At 63.4% G+C, this 11,597-nt stretch overlaps 1 protein-coding gene across 1 annotated transcript; it reads left to right on the forward strand.

Moving 5' to 3' along the window:
* The first annotated feature begins 2,949 nt into the window (after positions 1-2,949).
* On the forward strand, positions 2,950-9,614 carry WNT1 (Wnt family member 1). The gene is made up of 4 exons (XM_075901982.2): positions 2,950-3,802; positions 5,243-5,496; positions 6,794-7,059; positions 7,759-9,614. The coding sequence occupies exons 1-4, from the start codon at positions 3,675-3,677 to the stop codon at positions 8,245-8,247; spliced, it is 1,137 nt and encodes a 378-aa protein (XP_075758097.1). The 5' UTR covers positions 2,950-3,674; the 3' UTR covers positions 8,248-9,614.
* The last annotated feature ends 1,983 nt before the right edge of the window (positions 9,615-11,597 follow it).

Here is an 11,597-nt window from a genome sequence, read left to right on the forward strand (position 1 = left end):
CATCATGGGCTTGCTCCATCGACCCCCGCCCCTCTCCTCTTGCCCATAGGGCCTATGCCGGCCCGGACCCCTGCCCTCTGTGTGTGGGGGGAGGGTTGCCCCCTGGGCGCTCTCACTGCGGGGGAGCCGGGGGGCGCTTTCCCCCGGTGCTGAATCCCACCCTGGCAGCCCCTTCCTCCCCGCAGCCCCCCATCACCGGCCTGGCACCGGCATGCCCCATGGCAATAGCCAAGCCAGCAGCAGCCCCTGCTGGACAGACATGGAACAGCACCCTTCTGGCCCATTGCAGAGGCTGGTCATAAAAAGGTGTGTGAGAGAGAGAGAGAGCGATAAAAGTGTGTGTGTGTGTCTGTGTGTGTGTGAGAGAAAAGGTGTGTGTGTGAGTGTGCGTGAGATAGAGAGAGAGAGAGCGATAAAAGTGTGTGTGTGTGTGTGTGTGTGTGTGTGAGAGAGAGAGAGAGAGAGAGAGAGAGAGAAAGGTGTGTGTGTGTGTGTAATCGGCTGGTCATAAAAGATTGTGTGTGTGTGAGAGAGAGAGCGATAAAAGGGGTGTGTGTGTGAGAGAGAGAGAGAGAGAGAAAGGTGTGTGTGTGTGTGAGAGAGAGAGAGAGAAAGAGAGAGAGAGAAAGGTGTGTGTGTGTGTGTGTGTGAGAGAGAGAGAGAGAAAGGTGTGTGTGTGTGTGTGTGTGTGTGTGTGTGTGTGTGTGTGTGTGTGTGTGTGTGTGTAATCGGCTGGTCATAAAAGGTTGTGTGTGTGAGAGAGAGAGAGAGAGAGAGCGATAAAAGGGGTGTGTGTGAGAGAGAGAGAGAGAGAGAAAGGTGTGTGTGTGTGAGAAAGAGAGAGAGAGAAAGGTGTGTGTGTGTGAGAGAGAGAGAGAGAGAAAGGTGTGTGTGTGAGAGAGAGAGAAAGAGAGAGAGAGAAAGGTGTGTGTGTGTGAGAGAGAGAGAGAGAGAAAGGTGTGTGTGTGTGAGAGAGAGAGAGAGAGAGAGAAAGGTGTGTGTGTGTGAGAGAGAGAGAGAGAGAGAGAGAGAGAAAGGTGTGTGTGTGTGTGTGTGTGAGAGAGAGAGAGAGAGAGAGAGAGAGAAAGGTGTGTGTGTGTGTGTATGTAATCGGCTGGTCATAAAAGGTTGTGTGTGAGAGAGAGAGAGAGCGATAAAAGGGGTGTGTGCCTGCGCCTGCGTGTGTCTATTTCCTTTGGTTCTCCAGGGGAGTCACTGCGGAGCCTCAGCCGGGGTGGGTCTCACAGCCAACAGGGAGACACCAGGGACAGCGAAAGGCGGGGGGGGGGGACCGGGACTGGGGTCCAGCTGCTGAAACGCAGCCCGGGACCGCAGCCACTTTAGGCCCCGTTCTCACAGCTTCGGGCCCCCCCGGGCCGCCTGCAGGGGATCCCCGCCACGCGAGCCTGCGGTTGGCATGCGGCGAGGTCCCCTGGCTGGGAGTGTCGCCCCCTCCTCGCTGCCCCCACAGGCCCCCCAGCGACATCAGCATCTGCGCACCCCTCGGCCGACCAGTCACTACGCGTCAAAGGGCCCGATCCGGCCGGCGGCAGGAGGGGGTCCCCTGGATTTGAACGGAAGTAGACTCAGGCACAAAGGCCCACACAGACTAGCTGAACCAGGGGCCCGGGACAAGGCCAAGGTGTCCGGCCCCCGGGCCCTGAACCGCCTCCTCTCCCGCCCTGAGGGGACGCACGTGGGGTGGCCGGTCATACACACAAACCCCATCGCTGAGGGTCGCGCGGGGTTGGGGGGCTCAGGAGGCCCCTCTGTGGGAACCTCCCCCCAGCCCGGCGCCCACCCCGCCCGGAGGCCCTGCGAGCCCCGGTCCAGCTTCGTCGGAGACCGAACATGGACCCCCCAGTCACTCGGCGGGGAGCATCCCGGTCCGGGGGTCCGCCCCCCACACCCCGCCTGCAGAAGCTCCGGCGTGCACGTGGGACCACAGCCGGTCCGGCGGGCACCGGCTCTGCGCGCCCCCTCGGGGCTTCTCTCTCCGGGGATTGAGGGGGGGGGGGTGCAGCCAGAGGGGGGCTCTCCAGGTGGGGGGCGCAGCCCAAGAACAGGCCCCTTTCTCCAGCTCTTTCCATGCCCCGTTCTCCATTCCCTGACAGCGCGGGGCACCGCTCCCGGGCGCCCTGGCCACCTGCCCGCGGCCCTTCTCGCTTTGGCCGGGCAGGGCCGCAGGGCGCCTGGCAGCGTTCGTCTTTCGTGCCAGCCTTTGACTTGTTTCTTTCCCCCTTAGGCGACCCCCTCTCCAGCTCGGGGCTCCCGCTCGGGGAGGCCTCGGGGGACGGGAGCCCGCGCGCTGCTGCGCCCTTAATTCGCTACAGCTGCTCGGAGGGGCTGGGGACTTGCTCGGGTTTGATCTCCCGGAGCGCCTGCCTTGACCGCCGGCCCCGTGGGACGCGAGGCCGCAGCGGGTCCCGCCAAGCCGAGCGCAAAGGCGGGATGACGTCTGGCGAGGCGCAGCCAAGCGCGGAGCGAAATCGGAGTGGGACCCGAGCGGCCGCAGAAGCCTCAAGAGCCTAGGGAAGCCAAATGTGGCCACCGGAGACCCCGGCTTGCCTGTGAGCGCAGCACCCCGGGGAGAAGCGCAGCAGGAGGCGGCGGGACCCCGCCAGGAAGCCAGGGACCATCTGCAGGGCCTGAGCCCGGGTCAGCCTCAGCAGGGGGATTTGGACCAGCCCGGAGACCCAGTCTGCTGCCCCCAGCCTTGTCCAGCCGGCAGATCCGAGCTGCGGCCCCTTCCTCCGCAACCCCTCACCTCTGGGCTCCGCTATCCCTTGCGCCAGGGGCAAGCCCTTATTCCGAACTCTCCTGCTGCGGGGGGGCGTGCGGGGGGGGGATGAGTTGGAGGGAACCTCCTGGACTCAGCCGGGGCCGAACAGATGCTGCTGCTTGGAGCTGGCTAGGAGAGGGGTAGGGTGGGGGTGGGGTGAGGGGGGGGGCGTGTGAGTGACAGACACTCACATTCATTCCCCCCCTCCCCATCTGGATTTGCTCCCATGCAGAGAAGGATTTCGGAGCACCCGATGGATTTACACAGCCTGGACACTTGACAGAATTAATCTCGACCCGGGGTGATGGACAGTCTGAGAGCCCCGCGCGGGCTGCCCCATAAGAAGGGACGCGTCTCTTCCCCTTCCCATTGTTAGCATGAGAGCGCTGTCTGGGTCCGACACAGATGTCCCGTTCCACGGAGACCCTCCTCGCCGGCTCTATAAGAAGGAAGGGGCGCTGGGGTGCTCTGGAGATGGCTGGAGGATGCTAAGCGCTCCACAGCCGTAGACCATCAAACTTTCCCCTAGCGGTTTAATTCCTCTCTGGGGAATCATTTCTAAGTGGCTGCCAGAAACCAGAAGATTGGAGCCTTTCCTCCAGCATTTTCATACTTCTGGGGATGCCATCGCTACTGCGAACTCCAGTGGGACACCACTTCTGATCTCGAGTCTATTTTTAGCCTTTTTTTTTTTTTGGAGTGTCTCTCCCTGGATCTATAGATTTATGGATCTATAGATTTATCCGCCGCCATATGCATCATCTCGCCGTGGGGACCCAGCAACCAGGCAGCCCAAGAATTCTACTCGCAGCAGGACTTTCTAGGTCGATATTTTCTTTGGTCGTTTTTATTTTCTTTTGGCCTCCAGACAAACTAGGCTGGGGAAATTTTTATGAGCCCCTGCCCTGCCGCCCAAGCCATGAGACCTGTGGCGTTAATGGTAGGGTTGAAGACATTGTGGGTTCTGGCATTTTCGTCTCTTTCCAACACGCTGGCGGTGAATAACAGCGGGAGATGGTGGTAAGTGTCGGCTCCTGCATTTCGGTCCCTTTTCAGGACCCCGAGCTCTGAATTCTCCCGTGGCCGGTGGAGGGAGAGCGGAGCCCAGCAGACAAGTGCAGATGGGGGCTGAGCTCGGTGCAGGCAGCTGCTCTCCATAGGAGCTCAGGTGTTGGCTTCGAAGGAGGAAAGGCGCCTTTCAAGGAGCTTGGACCAGTTTCACCCACCCCCAGTCCCGCCAGCCCCTCCAGCCTTTTCCCCTGCAGACCGATTACACCAAACCCTTTTCTGTGCCCCTCTGTCCATGGGGGGAGGGGGAATTGCTGAGGGAACTTTCTATAACTTCCCCCCAGACACCCAGCTCCATCCAGCCCCACGCAGCCCGGGCGGTTTAGACCCACAGCACGCGCGGGGCGCATTCAAGGCCCGTCTGAGCCCGCGCCGGACACCAAGGGTCTGTCCACACACGCTAGACGGGCCGACACCTGCTGCACCGCTCCGCGCGGACATCCCGCCCTGCGCGCGCACGGCGAGGCGCGCACCCGCAGGGCCCGGCAAGGGCTGCAGGTGTCTTGCCAGACAGCCGCTGCGTCGGTGCTGTACGGGTGTGCGCGGGGGCATTAGGCTCCGTGGAGGCACATTTGTCTGACGGACTATCCCATCCCTGCGGTTGCTGGGGGCGGGGGGGCAGCGGCAGCTCCTTCCCCTCCCTGGCCGGCTCTGGGAAAGGCTTCGCCCTCCTCTTGTTTTAATTACTGCCTAGTCCGGGCCTGTCGGGCTGATTTAGGGCGGCGGCTGGGGGGGGGGGGGTACTTGGCTTCTCATCCGGAGCACAGCCTGGAGCCAGATCCTGCACCCTGGCACCTCGGAGCCGGGAAGGGCTGTCAGAGCCTTCCTTTTGGGGTCATTCCTCGCCCATGAGCCGGCTTAATGGCCAGCTTAGGGCACGTGTTCTGGGGGTCCTAGTGAGCAGAGAAGAGGGGGCTGGGAGCCAGGATTCCTGGGTTCCACCTGGAGGGGAATGAGGTTCAGTGGCTAGAGCTGGGACCCAGGACTCCTGGGTTCCACCTGGAGGGGAGTGAGGTTCAGTGGCTAGAGCTGGGACCCAGGACTCCTGGGTTCCACCTGGAGGGGAGTGAGGTTCAGTGGCTAGAGCTGGGACCCAGGACTCCTGGGTTCTACCTGGAGGGGAGTGAGGTTCAGTGGCTAGAGCTGGGACCCAGGACTCCTGGGTTCTACCTGGAGGGGAGTGAGGTTCAGTGGCTAGAGCTGGGACCCAGGACTCCTGGGTTCTATCTGGAGGGGAGTGATGCCTAGTGTTAGATGGGGGTTGGCGCTAGGACCCCCAGGGTCCCGTTGGTCTGTGCAGTCTCTGGCGGGCAGGGGAGGGGACTGCACTGATCACGGCCGCTCCTGCGGCTTGCGGCATGGCGCCTTATCCCCTGCCCCCGCCGGCCGCAGGGGCATCATCAACGTGGCCTCGTCCACCAACCTCCTGACGGACTCCAAGAACGTGCAGCTGGTGCTGGACCCGAGCCTGCAGCTGCTGAGCCGCAAGCAGCGCAAGCTGATCCGCCAGAACCCCGGCATCCTGCACAGCGTGAGCAGCGGCCTGCAGAGCGCCATCAAGGAGTGCAAGTGGCAGTTCCGCAACCGCCGCTGGGACTGCCCCACCACCCCGGGGCCCAACATCTTCGGCAAGATCGTCAACCGCGGTGAGGCAGCAGGGGGCTCCCGGCGGCGGGGGGGGGAGGGAGGCTGAGAGGGGGAAACTGAGGCAGGGAGGGCGGCAGGCCCAGGGGCTCCATGTGCCACGCGGCCCCCTCTCCCTGCGTGGGTCACACGCCCCTCCCCCCGCCTAAATTGGGTGTCCCCGCTCCATCCCCGCGCGTCACACAATTGGCCAGGGATGTGACATGACGTCACCTCGCCTTCCCTGATTGGACGCGCTCCCCCCCCCCCCCCCGCCACACGTGCTCAGGGGATTCCTCTCCCCACGTGTCCCCGGCCCGCCAGCGGGGAGACTCGGGATGTGCCAGCCCCAGCGCCTCCGCCTTCCTCGGTCTGTGGCTCCCGGGTTCTCTCCCGGCTCTGCCCTGCCACTGTCCCGCTCCCCTAGCCTAGGGGGCCCCCGGTGGAGGCCTGGTCGGTGCAGGCCGGCTGCGCGGTAACACGTGCCCGCCCAAAGGGCGGTGCTAGTGTCCCCTCCCCACGAGACGCCAGAGTGAAAGGGCCAGTGACCGGGGGGGGGGGGGTCCTTTCTAAGGCAGAAATCCCGCCCTGCCAGCCGCCCCCCCCCAAGCGCAGGAGTCCTGGGGCCCAGACTCTTCCATCAGAAGGAAAACAGGCAAAGGTCAGGCCTTGTCCCGGGGTGCCCCCACCCCAGAGCGCCTGGGGCGAGCCCCCGTGATGGCTGCAGCCTCCGCCCCGCATAGGGCCCCCCCCCCCGGTCACAACCCACCTTTCCCCTTGAACAGCCTCTGCGGCTCCCCGGCCTCTCAGTTCGCTGGGGGGCACCTACGCCTTCCACCCCGTCACTTCCCCCTCTCCACCGCTAGGGGGAGCCAGGGAGCGCAGGATACAGGCGAACCTGGCCTCAGGTGGGAACCCACCTTTCCTGGGCCCGTCTCAGATAGAGGATGCGGGGAGCTTCCACCAGCTGGCACTAGGTGTGTTACCTGACCCTGCCAGGTACTTCTCCAAGGTAGAGCTGGGAGGCAGAGGGACTCAGGCCCAGCCTGGCTCAGCCACCCCCCACCCCGCCTTTGCTCCATTGTCATCTCTGCCCCCCCCCTTCCCCTTGCAAATTGTCCACTGCGGCGTGGCTGGCCAGTGTCCTCGGGTGCTCTCCAAAAGGCCGATGGGTGCAGTGGGGGTTTGGCAGCTCCTGGTTAGCTCACTGCCGGCTGCAGCACCAGCAGGCTGGGACCAGTCCCTCTCCTGCACTCTGGGGTGTCTGCATTAGCCCCCACACAGTGCTGGTGCCTGAGAGCCTCTGTTCCCTACCCCCAGGCTGCCGAGAGACGGCGTTCATCTTCGCCATCACCAGCGCCGGCGTCACCCACTCCGTGGCCCGCTCCTGCTCCGAGGGCTCCATCGAGTCCTGCACGTGTGACTATCGGCGCCGCGGCCCCGGGGGCCCCGACTGGCACTGGGGCGGCTGCAGCGACAACATCGACTTTGGCCGGGTCTTCGGGCGCGAGTTCGTGGATTCCAGTGAGAAGGGGCGGGACCTGCGCTTCCTAATGAACCTGCATAATAACGAGGCGGGAAGGATGGTGAGGCACATGTGTGCACGGGCGGGTGGGCACGCGGAGGTGTGCCTGCCGCAGGGGCGGGGAGACCACCTATGCGTGTCTGTGCACGGGTGTGTATGTCCGGGCATGTGGGGAGGCCTCATCTCTGAGGCCCTTTGCCAGCCCGTGTGGTCAGACATACACTGTACACCATTCAAAGGGGACAGCGGGAGCCCAGGGAAGGGAGGGTGGAGGCGTGATGGGTGGAGCAAGGCTGGGGCTGAGCCAGGACACGCCAGCCCTGATGGGCAAAGCCAGGGCTTCAAGTCCAGGCGTGCTGCCGCGCGTGACCCTGCCGGCATCCAGCACATGTGGGAGGAAATGACGCCAATTCCTCTAATTGCAGTAAAACCCCCCTGGACAGGAGCCCTGGGAGCCTCCGCGGGCTGCCTCGGCATTCCAGCGTGGGGGCAGGCGGAGCGCCGCAGGGACGGCGGCTGCGGAATGGTTCTGCTCAGAGCAAACCGCCTCTGGCCGGAGCTGTCAGACGTGCTGGCTAACGAGCGAGCATGGGCAGGGAGGGCGCGCACATAGTGGAGGCTGCCATGGGCACCGGGCTAGGGAAGATGGACTGGGGTTCCACCTGGGCACTGTTATGGGGAAGCTCACAGCACCAGGGCACTGCTGCTGGGAGGTTCACAGCACTCGGCCCCTGCTCACCACGCCGTGCCTGTCTTGCAGACCGTCTTCTCCGAGATGCGGCAGGAGTGCAAGTGCCACGGCATGTCAGGCTCCTGCACCGTCAAGACCTGCTGGATGCGGCTCCCCACCTTCCGCACGGTGGGCGACTTCCTCAAGGACCGCTTCGACGGCGCCTCCCGCGTCATCTACGGCAACAAGGGCAGCAACCGGGCTTCACGGGTGGAGGGGCCCCACCTGGAGCCTGAGAACCCAGCCCACAAGCCCCCCTCCCCACACGACCTCGTCTACTTCGAGAAGTCGCCCAATTTCTGCACCTACAGCGGCAAGGCGGGCACGGCGGGCACGGCGGGGCGCTTCTGCAACAGCTCCTCCCCCGCTCTGGACGGCTGCGAACTCCTGTGCTGTGGGCGGGGCTACCGCACACGGACCCAGCGCGTCACCGAGCGCTGCAACTGCACCTTCCACTGGTGCTGCCACGTCAGCTGCTTGAACTGCACCAACACACAAGTGTTGCACGAGTGCTTGTGAGCCGGGGCAGGGCAGGAGGAGGGAGACAGAGGCCACTGACTTCCCCAGGGGGGGGATCAAAATCAAGACCCCCACCCTGCCCAGCGAGAGCATTGGCCCCGCTGCAAGATGGATTCTGCAGCCCCTGTAAGTGCAGGGTGGCTCTGAAGCCTCCGCTCCCAATGGCAGACCTGGCTCCCTCGCCGCAGGCCTGGTCCAGCCTAGGAGCTCAGATCCCGAGAGGCCATAAAGACACTGAGAGGAAGGGGAGGGTCAGGCAGACATGGTGGGAGGGACCATCCCCTGACCCCTCCAAACTCGTCCAGCCAGGACCACTACAGGGAGGCGGAGATCCCTCTGTGCCACCCTGCAGGTCTTATCCCCGGGCACATCTGGATCAGCAGCCTGGATCCCGTCCTTGGCTAAATACCTCCCTGGGTCCTTTGCTGATGCCCCTCGCAGAAGGTGGGGGTGGGCCCCTGCACTTGGGGGCCGTCACTGCGGAAGGCCAGCCCCTCCTCCCTGCTGCTCCCAGCCCTGGGCAGAGAGGGTGCCCACAGATGTGACCTGCCCTCCGTCCGCCGCCGTGGCCAGGCCAAAGGCAGCTCGCAAAGCGCCCGGCGCCCGCCCGCGTGTTTACAACTCTCACCGATGCCACCTGGCCGCTTCTCGGAGGCAGAGCATTTTGCCAAGGCCACGGGAGGAAGTCCTGCTTGGTCCCAGCTGGGCAGAGGCCGGGGGAGCTTGGTCCGGAACGTGCACTGACGAAGTGGTCGGTATCGCCAGCCTGGTTTTGTAAATAGAATATTTATTGTGAAGGGTTTTCTGTCCCTTAGCCCAGGCCGGGGCGGGAGGGGGTCCCCTCGCCTGTCCCCCTCCTCGCGGGGGAGAAAGAGATCCCCCCCCTTGCCTTTTGGTTTCTAATTAAAATAATCAACAATGCTTTGTGACGGATCTCATTCACCGCGGGCTAGGGAGGAATAAAGGATATTATTTTTATCGACCCGGTGGAGCTTAATGTGGGGAAGGGGGGTTAATTTGCACGCCGTGGTGGCATTAACACCAGTGCAAAGTGCACAATAGAGCCACCCTGAAGGAGCAGCACTTTCCCACAGCTGCTGCACTAGTGGTAGTGAGCCCACCCCACACCCAGGACAGCTGGTTCCAACGGTCGCTGGGACTTATTTCCAGGTTGAACTGATCCCATTCTGCGTCCGGCCACTGGCCTCAGGCGCCCGCTGCCTGTGGGGAGTCTCACGAGGGCCGTTGACACAGAACTATGAACGCTACACCAATAGCTGGGCCGAGTGGCTGCCAACCAGTCGCCACGCTCCCCCCCAGAGGTGGCTGCATTCTCCCCTCCCCCAGGCTCCTCTCAGCCGCCTGCATCAGACACACACTCTCCGCTGGGCCGGGTTGGGAGATCTCTAGCTGGGTATGAGCTTTGGATTGGGCGGGATCCTTCTTTTACACTAGAGACAACCTGCATTCCCCCCACCCCTCGCTGCCAGACCGAGAGTGGAGCTGTGGCACCCAGAGCTCGGCCTGTCACGCGCCCTGCGCTTTGGCTTCGGTGCAGGATGCGGAAGACATGGATCCCAGGCACCACAGCTCCTGGGCCACATCGCCCTGCCCTGATCCCGGAGCCTCAGGCAGGACCTGGCTGCACCTGGGGGCTAAAGCAGGAGCAAGGAGCAGGCCGCGAGGTGGCTGTGAGCCCACGAGGCTACGTGCTCTGCCCTTGCCGCTTGGGCCTGGCTCCCCCCTCCAATAGCCAGCCCCCAGGATAGCGAGTCCCCTGCCCCCGGTCTGGCACACTTGGCTCCCCACCGGCTTTGGGGTTTCAGGAGCGTAAGCGAGTGCGTAGGGAGCCGGGCGCCTCAACCCCACAGCTCCCTTCTGACAGGGAGAAAGAAAAATCCCAAAGCCCTGCCCCCGCCGGGCGGGATCAGCCGGAGAGCAAACTGCCCGCCAGAGCCGGCACTAAGTGGAAGCAGGCAAGGAGCTGGGGCACTGTCTGGGTGGGGAGGAGGGAGCCACCGTCACATCCCCTCGAGGGCCTGGCTGCCAACATGCTGTCAAACTCCTTGCCACAAGCAAGCACATGTGCTGCCTGACGTGCAATGCCGGCTAAGGCCACTGTCCCAACCTGCACCATCTGGTGTGCAATGCTGGTGAACACCCCTGCACCAGCCCGTGCTGCCCAGTGTGTGATGTGGGTAACACCCCTGCACCAGCCTGTGCTGCCCGGTGTGTGATGTGGGTAACACCCCTGCACCATCTCACACTGATCAATGCACAATGCTGGTGAACACCCCTGCACCAGCCCGTGCTGCCTGGTGTGCGATGCGGGTAACACCCCTGCACCAGCTCACAGTGATCAATGAGCAATGCTGGTGAACACCCCTGCACCAGCCCGTGCTGCCTGGTGTGCGATGCGGGTAACACCCCTGCACCAGCTCACAGTGATCAATGTGCAATGCTGGTGAACACCCCTGCACCAGCCCCTGCTGCCCGGTGTGCGATGCCGACGAAGGGCCCTGCTCTAGCTGGCCCAGTCCTGGCTGGTCGCCCTGGGGAAGAGGATGTTGAAGAGCCAGGACACTCCAGAGTAACACACAGTTCCTCCAGAATTGCTGCACACAGGAGTCACCGCGCCCGCCATGGACTGCAGCCCCCTCTGTGGTGGAGGGGGTAGCTGGTTAACAGCCACACAGTCATGATGCGTCCTTTCAAGGTCTAACCTAATCCATCCATAATGCTTGTCCGTCTCTCAGCAGTTCTCCTGTGCCCCTCACCGTGCCATCCAGGCACCCTGATACAGTGGGAGATCTGGCCTTTGGCATTTGCTTGGGGCTGTGGGGCTGGTACCAAGGGGTTTTAGCGACCGCTGGAGGCAAAAGATGCCAAGGCAGTGAATGAGCATTGGCCAACGCTGCCCCCTGGCCAGGAGCCAACAGCTCATGGGCAGCAAAGCGAGGGAGCGGGATGTTATTGTAGGGTGCCCTGCTTTCATGGAGCCTGATCCACTGGGGCAGGGCCTCTAGGGACAGTGTTTTCCCCTGCTCTGTGGGGCCAGCTGGGGAGGAGCTGCTGGCTGACTTGGGCCAGACCTGGGCCCTCCACGCTGCACTTTTCCCTGGGCAGAATTTTCCATTGGCCTTTTTAGCAGGGTGGGCAGTGAGCGCGGTGCCTGTGAACCCGCCGTGGTGGTTGGCAGGTTGGTGGGTTCACCCCCAAGCCCAGTGGGCACCCACTAACTGTGGCCACTCGCAGGGGAACCCCGACCCTGACCCAGCATTACAGCCCCAGGTACAGGGAGGTACACAACTCCCATTGGTTTCAGTCCTGGAGACAGTCCCTAGGACACT

Source organism: Pelodiscus sinensis, chromosome 31 (genome assembly GCF_052426305.1).
Source record: "Pelodiscus sinensis isolate ZL-2025 chromosome 31, ASM5242630v1, whole genome shotgun sequence".
NCBI classification, from domain to species: domain Eukaryota; kingdom Metazoa; phylum Chordata; order Testudines; family Trionychidae; genus Pelodiscus; species Pelodiscus sinensis.

Excerpts from the sequence above, each read along its gene's own strand:
- WNT1 (XM_075901982.2), top strand. The coding sequence starts at position 3,675 with ATGAGCCCCTGCCCTGCCGCCCAAGCCATGAGACCTGTGGCGTTAATG. Across the intron at positions 5,497-6,793 it reads CGGCAAGATCGTCAACCGCG|GCTGCCGAGAGACGGCGTTC; the intron begins GTGAGGCAGCAG and ends CCCTACCCCCAG. Across the intron at positions 7,060-7,758 it reads ATAACGAGGCGGGAAGGATG|ACCGTCTTCTCCGAGATGCG; the intron begins GTGAGGCACATG and ends CCTGTCTTGCAG.